The sequence below is a fragment of the Salmo salar genome, chromosome 10, assembly GCF_965601325.2.
Source record: "Salmo salar chromosome 10, fSalSal1, whole genome shotgun sequence".
In the NCBI taxonomy this organism is placed as follows: domain Eukaryota; kingdom Metazoa; phylum Chordata; class Actinopteri; order Salmoniformes; family Salmonidae; genus Salmo; species Salmo salar.
The window spans coordinates 123,995,222-124,008,676 of NC_138300.1; the positions used below are offsets into that span (position 1 = coordinate 123,995,222).

Here is a 13,455-nt window from a genome sequence, read left to right on the forward strand (position 1 = left end):
CCTCCTATTTACCCACGGTGTCCAGGGTTTCCCCTCCTATTAACCCACGGTGTCCAGGGTTTACCCTCCTATTTACCCACGGTGTCCAGGCTTTGCCCTCCTATTTACCCACGGTGTCCAGGGTTTAACCTCCTATTTACCCACAGTGCCCAGGGTTTACCCTCCTATTTACCCACGGTGTCCAGGGTTTACCCTCCTATTTACCCACGGTGTCCAGTGTTTACCCTCCTATTAACCCACGGTGTCCAGGGTTTACCCTCCTATTTACCCACGGTGTTCAGGGTTTACCCTCCTATTTACCCACGGTGTTCAGGGTTTACCCTCTTATTTAAAAACAAAAAACCCAAAACATGTAATTAAATGTTGAATCACCATACTGTTTTCCACAGGGAAGTACTCCTCTAGCTGCCCTGACACGATGGTCTATGACTACACCATGACCAGCTGTGACCGCACCTGTCGTTCACTGAGCCAGCCAGACTTTACATGCCAGGTGCATTTACATGGACAACTCATTTCTATTAATATAATTTATTTAATATTATTATTGTTATTATTATTCATTTTATTAATGTCTTGTTGTCGTTTTCTTGTTGTTGCTGTTTTGTTGTTGTTGTGTATGTTGTTGTTGTCTTGTTGTTGCTGTTGTTGTTGTCTTGTATCTTCTTGTTGTTGTGGATGTTGTTGTTGTTGGAGGCAAGCCCAAAGTAATTTCCCATCATGGATAAAACATTTTTTATTTAATTGAACAGTTAGACCATGTGTCTGTGGACGGCTGTGGCTGTGCCGAGGGAACCTACCTGAACGACCAGGGAGAGTGTGTCCCTGCCTCACGCTGCTCCTGCTACCATGGAGGCACAGTAGTACCCCCTGGAGAGGTCACCAGGATCTATGGGGTTACTTGGTGAGGACTTGGTTGGCATGTGAAAGAAAGTCTCTGAAACTCTGATGGTTTTCTATGTTGTGGGTCTACTAAAATATTTAGAAATCGAATGTCTTCTTCTGAAGTCTTGGTTTACTGCAAGAGGCATGTTAAACCATGCTTAACCCCCTCCTCTTGTATCCCTCTTAACCACCCAGCTCTTGCAGACAAGGGAAATTAAGCTGTGCTGGAGAACCAAAACAATTATGTGAGTACTCTGAAATTCAGAACACATCTTTATTTGCTAAATACAGCAAATCACTTCACCACTAAGACTCTGTACTTTAGTCCCTACTAACCTATAAAGCCTACTTTTGTTCCCTACAGCCTGTGAAAAACCAATGGGTTTCTTCAACTGTTCAAGTGCAGGGCCCGGAGCCAAGGGCTCAGAGTGTCAGAAGAGCTGTCAAACACTAGACAGTCACTGTGTAAGTCTACAATGGAACATGCCTTACAACATGTAAAAAATATGCCTTACAACACGTTAAAACATGCCTTACAACACGTTAATAAAAACATGCCTTACAACACGTTAATAAAAACATGCCTTACAACACGTTAATAAAAACATGCCTTACAACACGTTAATTAAAACATGCCTTACAACACGTTAATAAAAACATGCCTTAAAACACGTTTTAATAAAAACATGCCTTACAACTCGTTAATTAAAACATGCCTTACAACACGTTAATAAAAACATGCCTTACAACACGTTAATTAAAACATGCCTTACAACACGTTTTAATAAAAACATGCCTTACAACACGTTTTAATAAAAACATGCCTTACAACACGTTAATAAAAACATGCCTTACAACACGTTAATAAAAACATGCCTTACAACACGTTAATTAAAATATGCCTTACAACACGTTTTAATAAAAACATGCCTTACAACACGTTTTAATAAAAACATGCCTTACAACACGTTAATAAAAACATGCCTTACAACACATTAATAAAAACATGCCTTACAACACGTTAGTTAAAACATGCCTTACAACACGTTAATAAAAACATGCATTACAACATGTTAATAAAACCATGCCTTACTACACGTTAATAAAAACATGCATTACAACACGTTTTAATAAAAACATGCCTTACAACACGTTAATAAAAACATGCATTACAACATGTTAATTAAAACATGCCTTACAACACGTTAGTTAAAACATGCCTTACAACACGTTTTAATAAAAACATGCATTACAACATGTTAATTAAAACATGCCTTACAACACGTTAGTTAAAACATGCCTTACTACACGTTAATTAAAACATGCCTTACAACACGTTTTAATAAAAACATGCCTTACAACTCGTTAATTAAAACATGCCTTACAACACGTTAACTAAAACATGCCTTACAACACGTTAATAAAAACATGCCTTATAACACGTTAATAAAAACATGCATTACAACATGTTAATTAAAACATGCCTTACAACACGTTTTAACTTCTATGGACTAGGTGGGACGCTAGTGTCCCACCTGCGGGACACAGGCAGTGAAATATCAGGGTGGCAAATTCAAAAACAACAAAATGTCATAATTCAACTTTCTCAAACATACAACTATTTTACACCATTTTAAAAATACACTTCTCCTTGATGTAACCACATTGTCCGATTTCAAAAAGGCTTTACAGTGAAAGCAAAACATTAGATTATGTTAGGAGAGTACATAGACAAAAATAATCACACAGCCATTTTCCAAGCAAGGACATGTGTCAATAAAACCCAAAACACAGCTAAATGAAGCACTTACCTTTGACGATCTTCATCAGATGACACTCCTAGGACATTATGTTACACAATACATGTATGTTTTGTTCGATAAAGATCATATTTATATCCAACAACAGCATTTTACATTGGCGCGTGATGTTCAGAAAATGTATTCCCACCAAAACGTCCAGTGAATGTGCACATCAATTTACAAAAATACTCATCATAAACGTTGACAAAATATATAAAAATAATTTAAAGAATTATAGATGGACTACCCCTGAATGCAACCGGTGTGTCAGATTTATAAATAGCTTTACGGAGAAAGCACATTTTTCAATATTATGAGTACATAGCTCAGCCATCAAGGTGAGCTATTCAGACACCCGCCAAGTTCGGGTGCAACCTAAACTCAGAATTAGTATTAGAAATATTCTCTTACCTTTGCTGATCTTCGTCAGAATGCACTCCCAGGACTGCTACTTCCACAAGAAATGTTGTTTTTGTTCCAAATAATCCATATTTATGTACAAATACCTCCGTTTTGTTCGTGCGTACAGATCACTTATCCAAAGGCATAATGCGCGAGCGCTGAACGAGAGACGAAAAGTCAAAATGTTCCATTACCGTACTTAGAAGCATGTCAAACGCTGTTAAATATCAATCTTTATGGTACTTTTAACATAGAATTGCGATAATATTCCAACCGGACAACAGCATATTCATTCAAGAAGAAAAAGAAGGAACGGCGTGTTCACGTGACCGCGCATATCCATTCCCTTTGTTGCCAGGCAGACCACTCAGTGAATTAATTCCTATACTCTGCCCAGTGACAGGACAATGCTGAAACCACTTTCTGAAGGCTTTAGACAGCCAATGGAAGCCTTAGGAAGTGCAACGTCACCCCACAGACACTGTAGCTTCGATAGAGAATCAAAAGAAGAACTACAATTCTTAGACTTTGCACTTCCTGCTTGAATTTTTCTCAGCTTTTTGCCTGCCATATGAGTTCTGTTATACTCACAGACACCATTCAAACATTTTTAGAAACTTCAGATTGTTTTCTATCCAAATCTAATAATTATTTGCATATTCTAGTTTCTGGGCAGGAGTAGTAACCAGATTAAATCGGGTACGTTTTTTATCCAGCCGTGAAAATACTGCCCCATATACCACAACAGGTTAATTAAAGCATGCCTTACAACACGTTAAAAAAATGTCTTACAACACGGTAATAAAAACATGCCTTACAACACGTTAATTAAAACGTTGCCTTACAACACGTTAATAAAAACATGCCTTACAACACGTTAATAAAAACATGCTTTACAACACGTTAATAAAAACATACAAGGACAATGTTATGTTTAAACAGTGTCAGATTGATCAAATTGTTTATTACCTTAGACATAGCTAGGCCCAGGATCCAAACGATATCCTCCGATGAGATTTACTTTTTAGAGGGTTTCTGTTTGAGCAGACATCTGTAACGTTTACAGAGAACCTCATCTCCATGAACCTCAAGGAGATCATCCTTAAAAGTCATCCTTGTGTCTTTTCAAACACTTGATCAATTGATCCATTTGACAAATAATGTCCACATCTTATACCCTGGAGGGTGGAGGGACATAGAGGCACATAATGCCCACATCTTATACCCTGGAGGGTGGAGGAACATACAGGCACATAATATCCACATCTTATGCCCTGGAGGGTGGAGGAACATACAGGCCCATAATGCCCAACTTAAATTGATATCAGTCCTTCCCTATTTCATTGTGTGTTATAGATCAGTGCAGAGTGTGTGTCGGGCTGTGTATGTCCTGATGGTCTGCTGTCTGATGGAAACGGAGGATGCATCAAGGAAGACCTATGTCCCTGTTCTCACAATGGAGTCTACTACCAACCTGGACATGTGCTCAAAGTAGACTGCAATACCTGGTAAAATCAACTTCTATCACTCTTCTTCTTCTTCTTCTTTGGATATGTCAAATGCTTCCCTCTAAAATCTTGCCATGTGATTATGTTTGCGTCATTGTAGCACCTGCGAAGGGAGAAAATGGCAGTGTACCAATAAGGAGTGTGATGGGATGTGTGCCATATATGGAGATGGGCATTTCATCACTTTTGATGAGAAAAGGTTCACTTTCAATGGAGATTGTGAATACACTCTTGCTCAGGTAGGGAAATAATCATTTGTATTTATGATTTTTTTTGTATTTTAATAAAACCCTTACTTTATGTATGATGCACACATTTTCTAATTATGATTAAGATGAAGTAGATATAATAACTAAGAGGCCAAGGTTTTCTGATTGTGTATTTTAATACATCCTGCAGGACTACTGCAGCAACAATGCAAACGGTACCTTCAGAGTGATCACAGAGAACATTCCCTGTGGAACCACTGGCACCACCTGTTCCAAGGCCATCAAGCTCTTCTTGGGGGTAGGAACTACTGTTCATAAACGGCTTCATAAATGCATTAAAGGTACAATAGACAAGTCTGGACATTTGATACAATGTCGACACCGGTGGCTGTGAGGGGAATTGCATGCTGACCTCTGGATGCACTTATCTCAACCCCTCATGCGTTTTGTTAGCAGATTGACAGGGCTGTCTGACGGAGTGTCTGCTTAGAATTCTTGTCGGGTAGATTTGATAGAAGCACAAACATCACCCCTCTTTATTAGGGTTAGCTATGTATTAGGGTTTGCTATGTATTAGGGTTAGGCTTAGTGTTAGCAATGTATTTGGGTTAGGGTTATCTTTGTATTGGGGTTAGGGTTAGCTATGTATTAGGGTTAGCTATGTATTAGGGTTAGGGTTAGCTATGTATTAGGGTTAGCTATGTATTAGGGTTAGCTATGTATTAGGGTTAGCTATGTTTTAGGGTTAGGGTTAGCTATGTATTAGGGTTAGCTATGTATTAGAGTTCGGGTTAGCTATGTATTAGGGTTAGCTATGTATTAGGGTTAGCTATGTATTAGGGTTAGGGTTAGCTATGTATTAGGGTTAGGGTTAGCTATGTATTAGGGTTAGGGTTAGCTATGTATTAGGGTAGCTATGTATTAGGGTTAGCTATGTATTAGGGTTAGGGTTACCTATGTATTAGGGTTAGGGTTAGCTATGTATTAGGGTAGCTATGTATTAGGGTTAGGGTTACCTATGTATTAGGGTTAGGGTTAGGGTTAGCTATGTATTTGGGTTAGGTTTAGCTATGTATTAGGGTTAGGGTTAGCTATGTATTAGGGTAGCTATGTATTAGGGTTAGGGTTACCTATGTATTAGGGTTAGGGTTAGGGTTAGCTATGTATTTGGGTTAGGGTTAGCTATGTATTAGGGTTAGTGTTAGCTATGTATTTGTGTTAGGGTTAGCTATGTATTAGGGTTAATGTTAGCTATGTATTTGGGTTAGGGTTAGCTATGTATTAAGGTTAGGGTTAGCTATGTATTTGGGTTAGGGTTAGGGTTAGCTATGTATTAGGGTTAGGGTTAGCTATGTATTAGGGTTAGGGTTAGCTATGTATTTGGGTTAGTGTTAGCTATGTATTGGGGTTAGGGTTAGCTATGTATTAAGGTTAGGGTTAGCTATGTATTAGGGTTAGGGTTAGCTATGTATTAGGGTTAGTGTTAGCTATGTATTTGGGTTAGGGTTAGGGTTAGCTATGTATTAGGGTTTGGGTTAGCTATGTATTTGGGTTAGTGTTAGCTAACCCAGCATCACCACAGTATAAACCCAGCACCACCACAGTATAAACCCAGCACCACCACAGTATAAACCCAGCAACACCGCAGTGTAAAACCCAGCACCACCACAGTATAAAACCCAGCACCACCACAATGTAAACCCAGCACCACCACAGTATAAACCTAGCACCACCACAGTATAAACCCAGCACCACCGCAGTGTAAAACCCAGCACCACCACAGTATAAACCCAGCACCACCACAGTGTAACACCCAGCACCACCACAGTGTAACACCCAGCACCACCACAGTATAAACCCAGCACCACCACAGTATAAACCCAGCACCACCACAGTGTAAAACCCAGCACCACCACAGTATAAACCCAGCACCACCACAGTGTAACACCCAGCACCACCACAGTGTAACACCCAGCACCACCACAGTGTAACACCCAGCACCACCACAGTATAAACCTAGCACCACCACAGTATAAACCCAGCACCACCGCAGTGTAAAACCCAGCACCACCACAGTATAAACCCAGCACCACCACAGTGTAACACCCAGCACCACCACAGTATAAACCCAGCACCACCACAGTGTAACACCCAGCACCACCACAGTATAAACCCAGCACCACCACAGTGTAACACCCAGCACCACCACAGTGTAACACCCAGCACCACCACAGTGTAACACCCAGCACCACCACAGTATAAACCCAGCACCACCACAGTGTAACACCCAGCACCACCACAGTGTAACACCCAGCACCACCACAGTGTAACACCCAGCACCACCACAGTATAAACCCAGCACCACCACAGTGTAACACCCAGCACCACCACAGTATAAAACCTGTCTACTAGTACTACATTAGCAATGAACACTTTCTGTTTCTTTCTTTCAGAGCAATGAGATCATACTAGCAGATGAATCTGTAAAAGTGATCAAACAAGAGAACGGGGTAGACGTGCCATACCAGGTCCACTCTATCGGTCTCTATGTTGTTGTTGAGGCTGAAAATGGCCTGATACTCATGTGGGATAAGAAGAATAGCCTGTTCATCAAACTCAGCTCTACCTTCCAGGTGAGTGACTAGAATAGGACATTTTGAACCAGTGATTGAACTGTATCTTTGTTTAGCAATTGCATTGGCATACCATTTAAAAAAAAATGTTTTATTAGCTACTTCATGTTATTCTTTTTAAATGTTTAATTTCCTTCCAGGGCCAAGTGTGTGGTCTGTGTGGAAACTATGACGGTAATGGAAAGAACGACTTCACGTCCAGAAACCAGGAAGTGGTGGTTGAAGCTCTGGAGTTTGGAAACAGCTGGAAAGTGTCACCCAGTTGCCCCAACGCTGATGTCATAAAAAACCCATGCACTTTAAGATCATACAGGCAGTCCTGGTCTCTCAAACGCTGCAGCATCATCACCAGTAAGGTTTTCTCAGCCTGCCACTCACAGGTACAGTACACAGCAGATACTATTCAATATAGATTCAATACTTTATTGCCATACCAACCAAAGTTGTTAGGAAGTTGATGTAGTGCAGCTGATATAAACAAAGACAAAAAGACACACGTATAAATACTTTCATTTGCGTAGCCTACACATTCAATAGAAAGTACAGCAGATACATTCAATAGAGACTACAGCAGATATATTCAATAGAAAGTACAGCAGATACATTCAATAGAGACTACAGCAGATGCATTCAATAGAAAGTACAGCAGATACATTCAATAGAGACTACAGCAGATACATTCAATAGACAGTACAGCAGATGCATTCAATAGAAAGTACAGCAGATACATTCAATAGAGACTACAGCAGATGCATTCAATAGAAAGTACAGCAGACACATTCAATAGACAGTACAGCAGATGCATTCAATAGACAGTACAGCAGATACATTCAATAGAGAGTACAGCAGATACATTCATTAGACAGTACAGCAGATACATTCATTAGACAGTACAGCAGATACATTCAATAGACAGTACAGCAGATGCATTCAATAGAAAGTACAGCAGATACATTCAATAGAAAGTACAGCAGACACATTCAATAGACAGTACAGCAGATGCATTCAATAGACAGTACAGCAGATACATTCAATAGAGAGTACAGCAGATACATTCATTAGACAGTACAGCAGATACATTCATTAGACAGTACAGCAGATACATTCAATAGAGACTACAGCCTATACATTCAATAGACAGTACAGCAGATACATTCAATAGACAGTACAGCAGATACATTCAATAGACAGTACAGCCAATACATTCAATAGACAGTACAGCAGGTACATTCAATAGACAGTACAGCAGATACATTCAATAGACAGTACAGCCAATACATTCAATAGACAGTACAGCCAATACATTCAATAGACAGTACAGCCAATACATTCAATAGACAGTACAGCAGGTACATTCAATAGACAGTACAGCAGGTACATTCAATAGACAGTACAGCAGGTACATTCAATAGACAGTACAGCAGACACATTCAATAGACAGTACAGCAGATGCATTCAATAGACAGTACAGCAGATACATTCAATAGAGAGTACAGCAGATACATTCATTAGACAGTACAGCAGATACATTCATTAGACAGTACAGCAGATACATTCAATAGAGACTACAGCCTATACATTCAATAGACAGTACAGCAGATACATTCAATAGACAGTACAGCAGATACATTCAATAGACAGTACAGCCAATACATTCAATAGACAGTACAGCAGATACATTCAATAGACAGTACAGCCAATACATTCAATAGACAGTACAGCCAATACATTCAATAGACAGTACAGCCAATACATTCAATAGACAGTACAGCAGGTACATTCAATAGACAGTACAGCAGGTACATTCAATAGACAGTACAGCAGGTACATTCAATAGACAGTACAGCAGGTACATTCAATAGACAGTACAGCAGGTACATTCAATAGACAGTACAGCAGGTACATTCAATAGACATTACAGCAGATACATGCAGTCGGCAGGTTAAAACAATCTGAACAGAGGCTATCGCTTGTGTATCTTGGCTACATTGGTATCTACATTTGGTGAAAATTTTTATTTTCTCTTAAAAGTCTAAGTAGTTGGGGGGTGGGGGGATTACATATGGAATTGTTTAAGATACCATTGATCATTTAAATATTTCATTTATAATTTTAGGACCCCTTTATGTTTCAAAAATACATATATGAGAAAGAAAAACATTTAAAATATTGAATTTGGCCTTTACAGGCTATAACAACATTCATAAATGGCAAAAAAGACAGTCAAAAATAAATCATAACGAATAAGATTCTAAAGTATCTGTCTTATATCTAGGAGATTTAAGAAAGCTCAGGAATAAACTTTTTTTGGGGGGGGGACATATTTAACCCCTTATTTTTGTTGCCATAAAGCTACCTCCATACTTCAATTACCACAGCTAAATGCAGCACTAACCTTTGATGATCTTCATCAGATGACAATCCTAGGACATTATGTTATACAATACATGCATGTCTTGTTCAATCAAGTTCATATTTATATCAAAAAACAGCTTTTTACATTAGCATGTGACTAGCATGTGACTAGCATTCCCACCGAACACTTCCGGTGAATTTACTAAATTACTCACGATAAACGTTCACAAAAAACATAACAATTATTTTAAGAATTATAGATACAGAACTCCTTTATGCACTCGCTATGTCCGATTTTAAAATAGCTTTTCGGTGAAAGCACATTTTGCAATATTCTGAGTAGATAGCCCGGACATCACAGGCTAGCTATTTTGACACCCACCAAGTGTGGTACTCACCAAACTCCGATTTACTATTAGAAAAGTTTGATTACCTTTGCTGTTCTTCGTCAGAATGCACTCCCAGGACTTCTACTTCAATAACAAATGTTGGTTTGGTTCCAAATAATCCATAGTTATATCCAAATAGCGGCGTTTTGTTCGTGCGTTCAAGACACTATCCGAAGGGTAAAGAAGGGTGACGCGCCCGACGCGTTTCGTGACAAAAAAATTCAAAATATTCCATTACCGTACTTCGAAGCATGTCAAACGCTGTTTAAAATCAATTTTTATGCTATTTTTCTCGCAAAAAAGCGATAATATTCCGTTAGAAAATGTCACGTTATGCCAGAGATCCCCTGTTTTGGTTAAAGATGATCAAGAAGGCCAAGAAAAAGTCAGAGAGAGCGCTTCCTCTTTGGAATCTTCTCAGGTTTTGGCCTGCCAAATGAGTTCTGTTATACTCACAGACACCATTCAAACAGTTTTAGAAACTTTAGGGTGTTTTCTATCCAAATCAAACAATTATATGCATATTGTAGTTACTGGGCAGGAGTAGTAACCAGATGAAATCGGGTACGTTTTTTATCCGGCCGTGCAAATACTGCCCCCTATCCCCAACAGGTTAAGGATTAATAGCCTAAATCCCTCTGGTTGTTGGAGCTTGTATGGGGAACTTGGCCTTCATCAAGGTTTATTTGTGAGTAAATCTGGCTTTGATAATAACCAGTTGTTAACCAGCCACTGACCCCTCTACACGTTACTGCAGTATAGGTAGTAGAAAAGTTAATCTGCAATATAAATATGGACCGGAGATGTGAGTCAGGAGACTGAGGGCTCAACTCTAAAAAGGCTAGATTCCCTTTTTGGCTATCCACCTTTAAAAACCTATATTTCCGTGTTCGTGGAGACCACATTCATGGTAAACGCTGCATTTGTTGGCTCAATCGCTCTATAACACGGATTGAATCTAGGCCTTAAAGGCCTTATTTACATTTCCTAACAACCTAATACTGATTTTCTTTTTATAGCCAATATTTTTTTCTGACTGTCCACGCTTAGTTTTACATGTGGCCAATATCAGATTGGTTCATTCACACTCTTGTAGGGTCTGAAGAAGCATACCGATGGAAAGCTCATTTCCTGTCCTTTACATTTTGGGGTTGTTGTCATGGTAATTGCAGGTTGTCATGGTAATGGCAGGTCATGTGCAAAACAAACACATTAGAGCAAAAGCATCAGATCTGAGCGTCCAGACAGAGATCACATGGAGAATAGGATTTCAATCAGGATTGAGATCCACATATGGAAGTGGTATAAATCAGAGCTCAAAAGATCAGATTCCATGTGTTTTTTGTTTGCTGTTTACACATTAAGGACAAGATCAGATAGGTATTAAATATGAAAATTATTGGTAAAAGATCTGAATTGGACTGCCTGTGTAAACGCAGCCAAAGTGGAAGTGTGGAAGTACAAGAAAATTGGTTAAGGCAGCAACAAGAGTTCATTTACCTCAAAGCTTCAGGATCATAATAACAGTCATATGGTGGAATTTATAACAACCGATAATTTTATGGCACAAGTCTTGGGCTAACAGGTTTTCTATAAGGTCACACAATGACAAGCAGAGTTGCATGATGGAAAAATTACAATCTTTCTCAAAAAATTGGTTTGTCAATAATCATGTGGATGTCCATACAGTCACCATAAAAGACAACAACCAACATCAAAAGTAGTACTGAAACAGATAACAAAAACATAAAGTCAACCATCCAACCCAATAATAATCATCGTCAATAGTTCATCTGTAGTCTGTTTAACAAGCTGAGCAATGCATTGAATAAATAAATGATGGCTTAATGCATCTTCCTTAAAGGTGGACCCCACGCCATTCCATGATGCCTGTGTGAGGGACTCGTGTGCCTGTGACACTGGGGGAGACTGCGAGTGTTTCTGTACAGCTGTAGCAGCCTACGCCCAGGCCTGTAACGAGGCAGGGGCTTGTATCAAGTGGAGAACACCAGATATCTGCCGTGAGTCATTTGCTTTGAGTGGGACAATTGATTGATGGATAGGTGGGATTGTTTTGCTATAGGGACAAAATTCAAATTTATGATTTGTATGTGTAACTGTTCAATCAATCCTCTTTTGAGACCCTGGTTAAAATGTGACATGTTTTTAATTTCACCAGCTCTGTTCTGTGATTTCTACAACCCTATTGGTGAGTGTGAGTGGCATTATAATCCGTGTGGATATCCCTGTATGAAGACCTGCAAGAATCCCTCAGGAACATGCTCCAGTCAGATCCCTGCGCTGGAAGGTAACTAATAGCCCTTCATAACAGCTTGGCCGTTTGATTTTGACAATTTACATTCCAAGTTGTTAAACAAATGTACAGTATAAAATATGTAATGCCCTCCCTTGTCCATCTACACTGAAAACGAAATACAAATATTGAAATATCATATCCATTACAGCTTTGGTGAACTAGATACCATGAGGATGATCTAATCTGTGCAGGTGTCCTGGATTAAATGGACTGTTTATATCTTAAAGGTTGCTATCCAAAATGTCCTTCGGCCAAGCCTTATTTGGAAGAAAGTACCATGAAGTGTGTCAGTAAGGAGTACTGTGGTTGCTACGATGGAGATGGAACTCATTACAACGAGAGAGAGGTTATACCTTCCAAGGAGAACTGTCAGAAATGGTATGTTTTCAGATCAACATTTTGACATATACATAGATACTGTATTTACATTACATAGGATTTAATGTGGTTGGTATAAGCCTTAAGGTAGCCTGTATTTCTGGTGAGATAAGGCAATAGTCCCCCTACAAAGAGGTTTTCCTACCATTCAATTGATTTTGCTTTTCAAAGATCGTGATTTGACCTGTTTATAGCTAATTGTGGTTTGACTTGTTAACCTTATTGTGGTTTGACCTGTTTTACCTTATTGGGATTTGACCTGTTAAAACCTTATTGGGATTTGACCTGTTTATACCTTATTGGGATTTGACCTGTTAAAACCTTATTGTGAATATAACATATAACATTGTTTTGTACTTCATAACAAATAGCTCTTAATATTTTATTTGACTTTGAAAGGTACTGTAACCTTCTTTCTTTTTCTAGTCGTTGCTCATCAACTGAGGTCAGATGCAGCTATGATGTCCAAGGTAAGGAAAACCACTACAAACTGAAACATTAGCCTACATTATTACCAAGATGGTAACATGACAAGATGATTACACGATAATAACTTGTGTTCCGTGTGAAAATCTTA

At 39.0% G+C, this 13,455-nt stretch overlaps 1 protein-coding gene across 1 annotated transcript in view; it reads left to right on the top strand.

The window, feature by feature from the left end:
• The window catches only part of LOC106561817 (uncharacterized), a 43,775-nt gene that overhangs the window by 13,080 nt on the left and 17,240 nt on the right, over positions 1 to 13,455 (top strand). Inside the window, exons 18-30 of the mRNA XM_082956646.1 lie at positions 390 to 493; positions 753 to 904; positions 1,081 to 1,130; positions 1,250 to 1,350; positions 4,446 to 4,597; positions 4,698 to 4,836; positions 4,997 to 5,104; positions 7,260 to 7,439; positions 7,580 to 7,819; positions 12,048 to 12,204; positions 12,363 to 12,491; positions 12,728 to 12,878; positions 13,305 to 13,348. Coding sequence (XP_082812772.1) covers positions 390 to 493; positions 753 to 904; positions 1,081 to 1,130; positions 1,250 to 1,350; positions 4,446 to 4,597; positions 4,698 to 4,836; positions 4,997 to 5,104; positions 7,260 to 7,439; positions 7,580 to 7,819; positions 12,048 to 12,204; positions 12,363 to 12,491; positions 12,728 to 12,878; positions 13,305 to 13,348 — 1,707 coding nt within the window. The remainder of the gene's footprint in view (positions 1 to 389; positions 494 to 752; positions 905 to 1,080; positions 1,131 to 1,249; positions 1,351 to 4,445; positions 4,598 to 4,697; positions 4,837 to 4,996; positions 5,105 to 7,259; positions 7,440 to 7,579; positions 7,820 to 12,047; positions 12,205 to 12,362; positions 12,492 to 12,727; positions 12,879 to 13,304; positions 13,349 to 13,455) is intronic.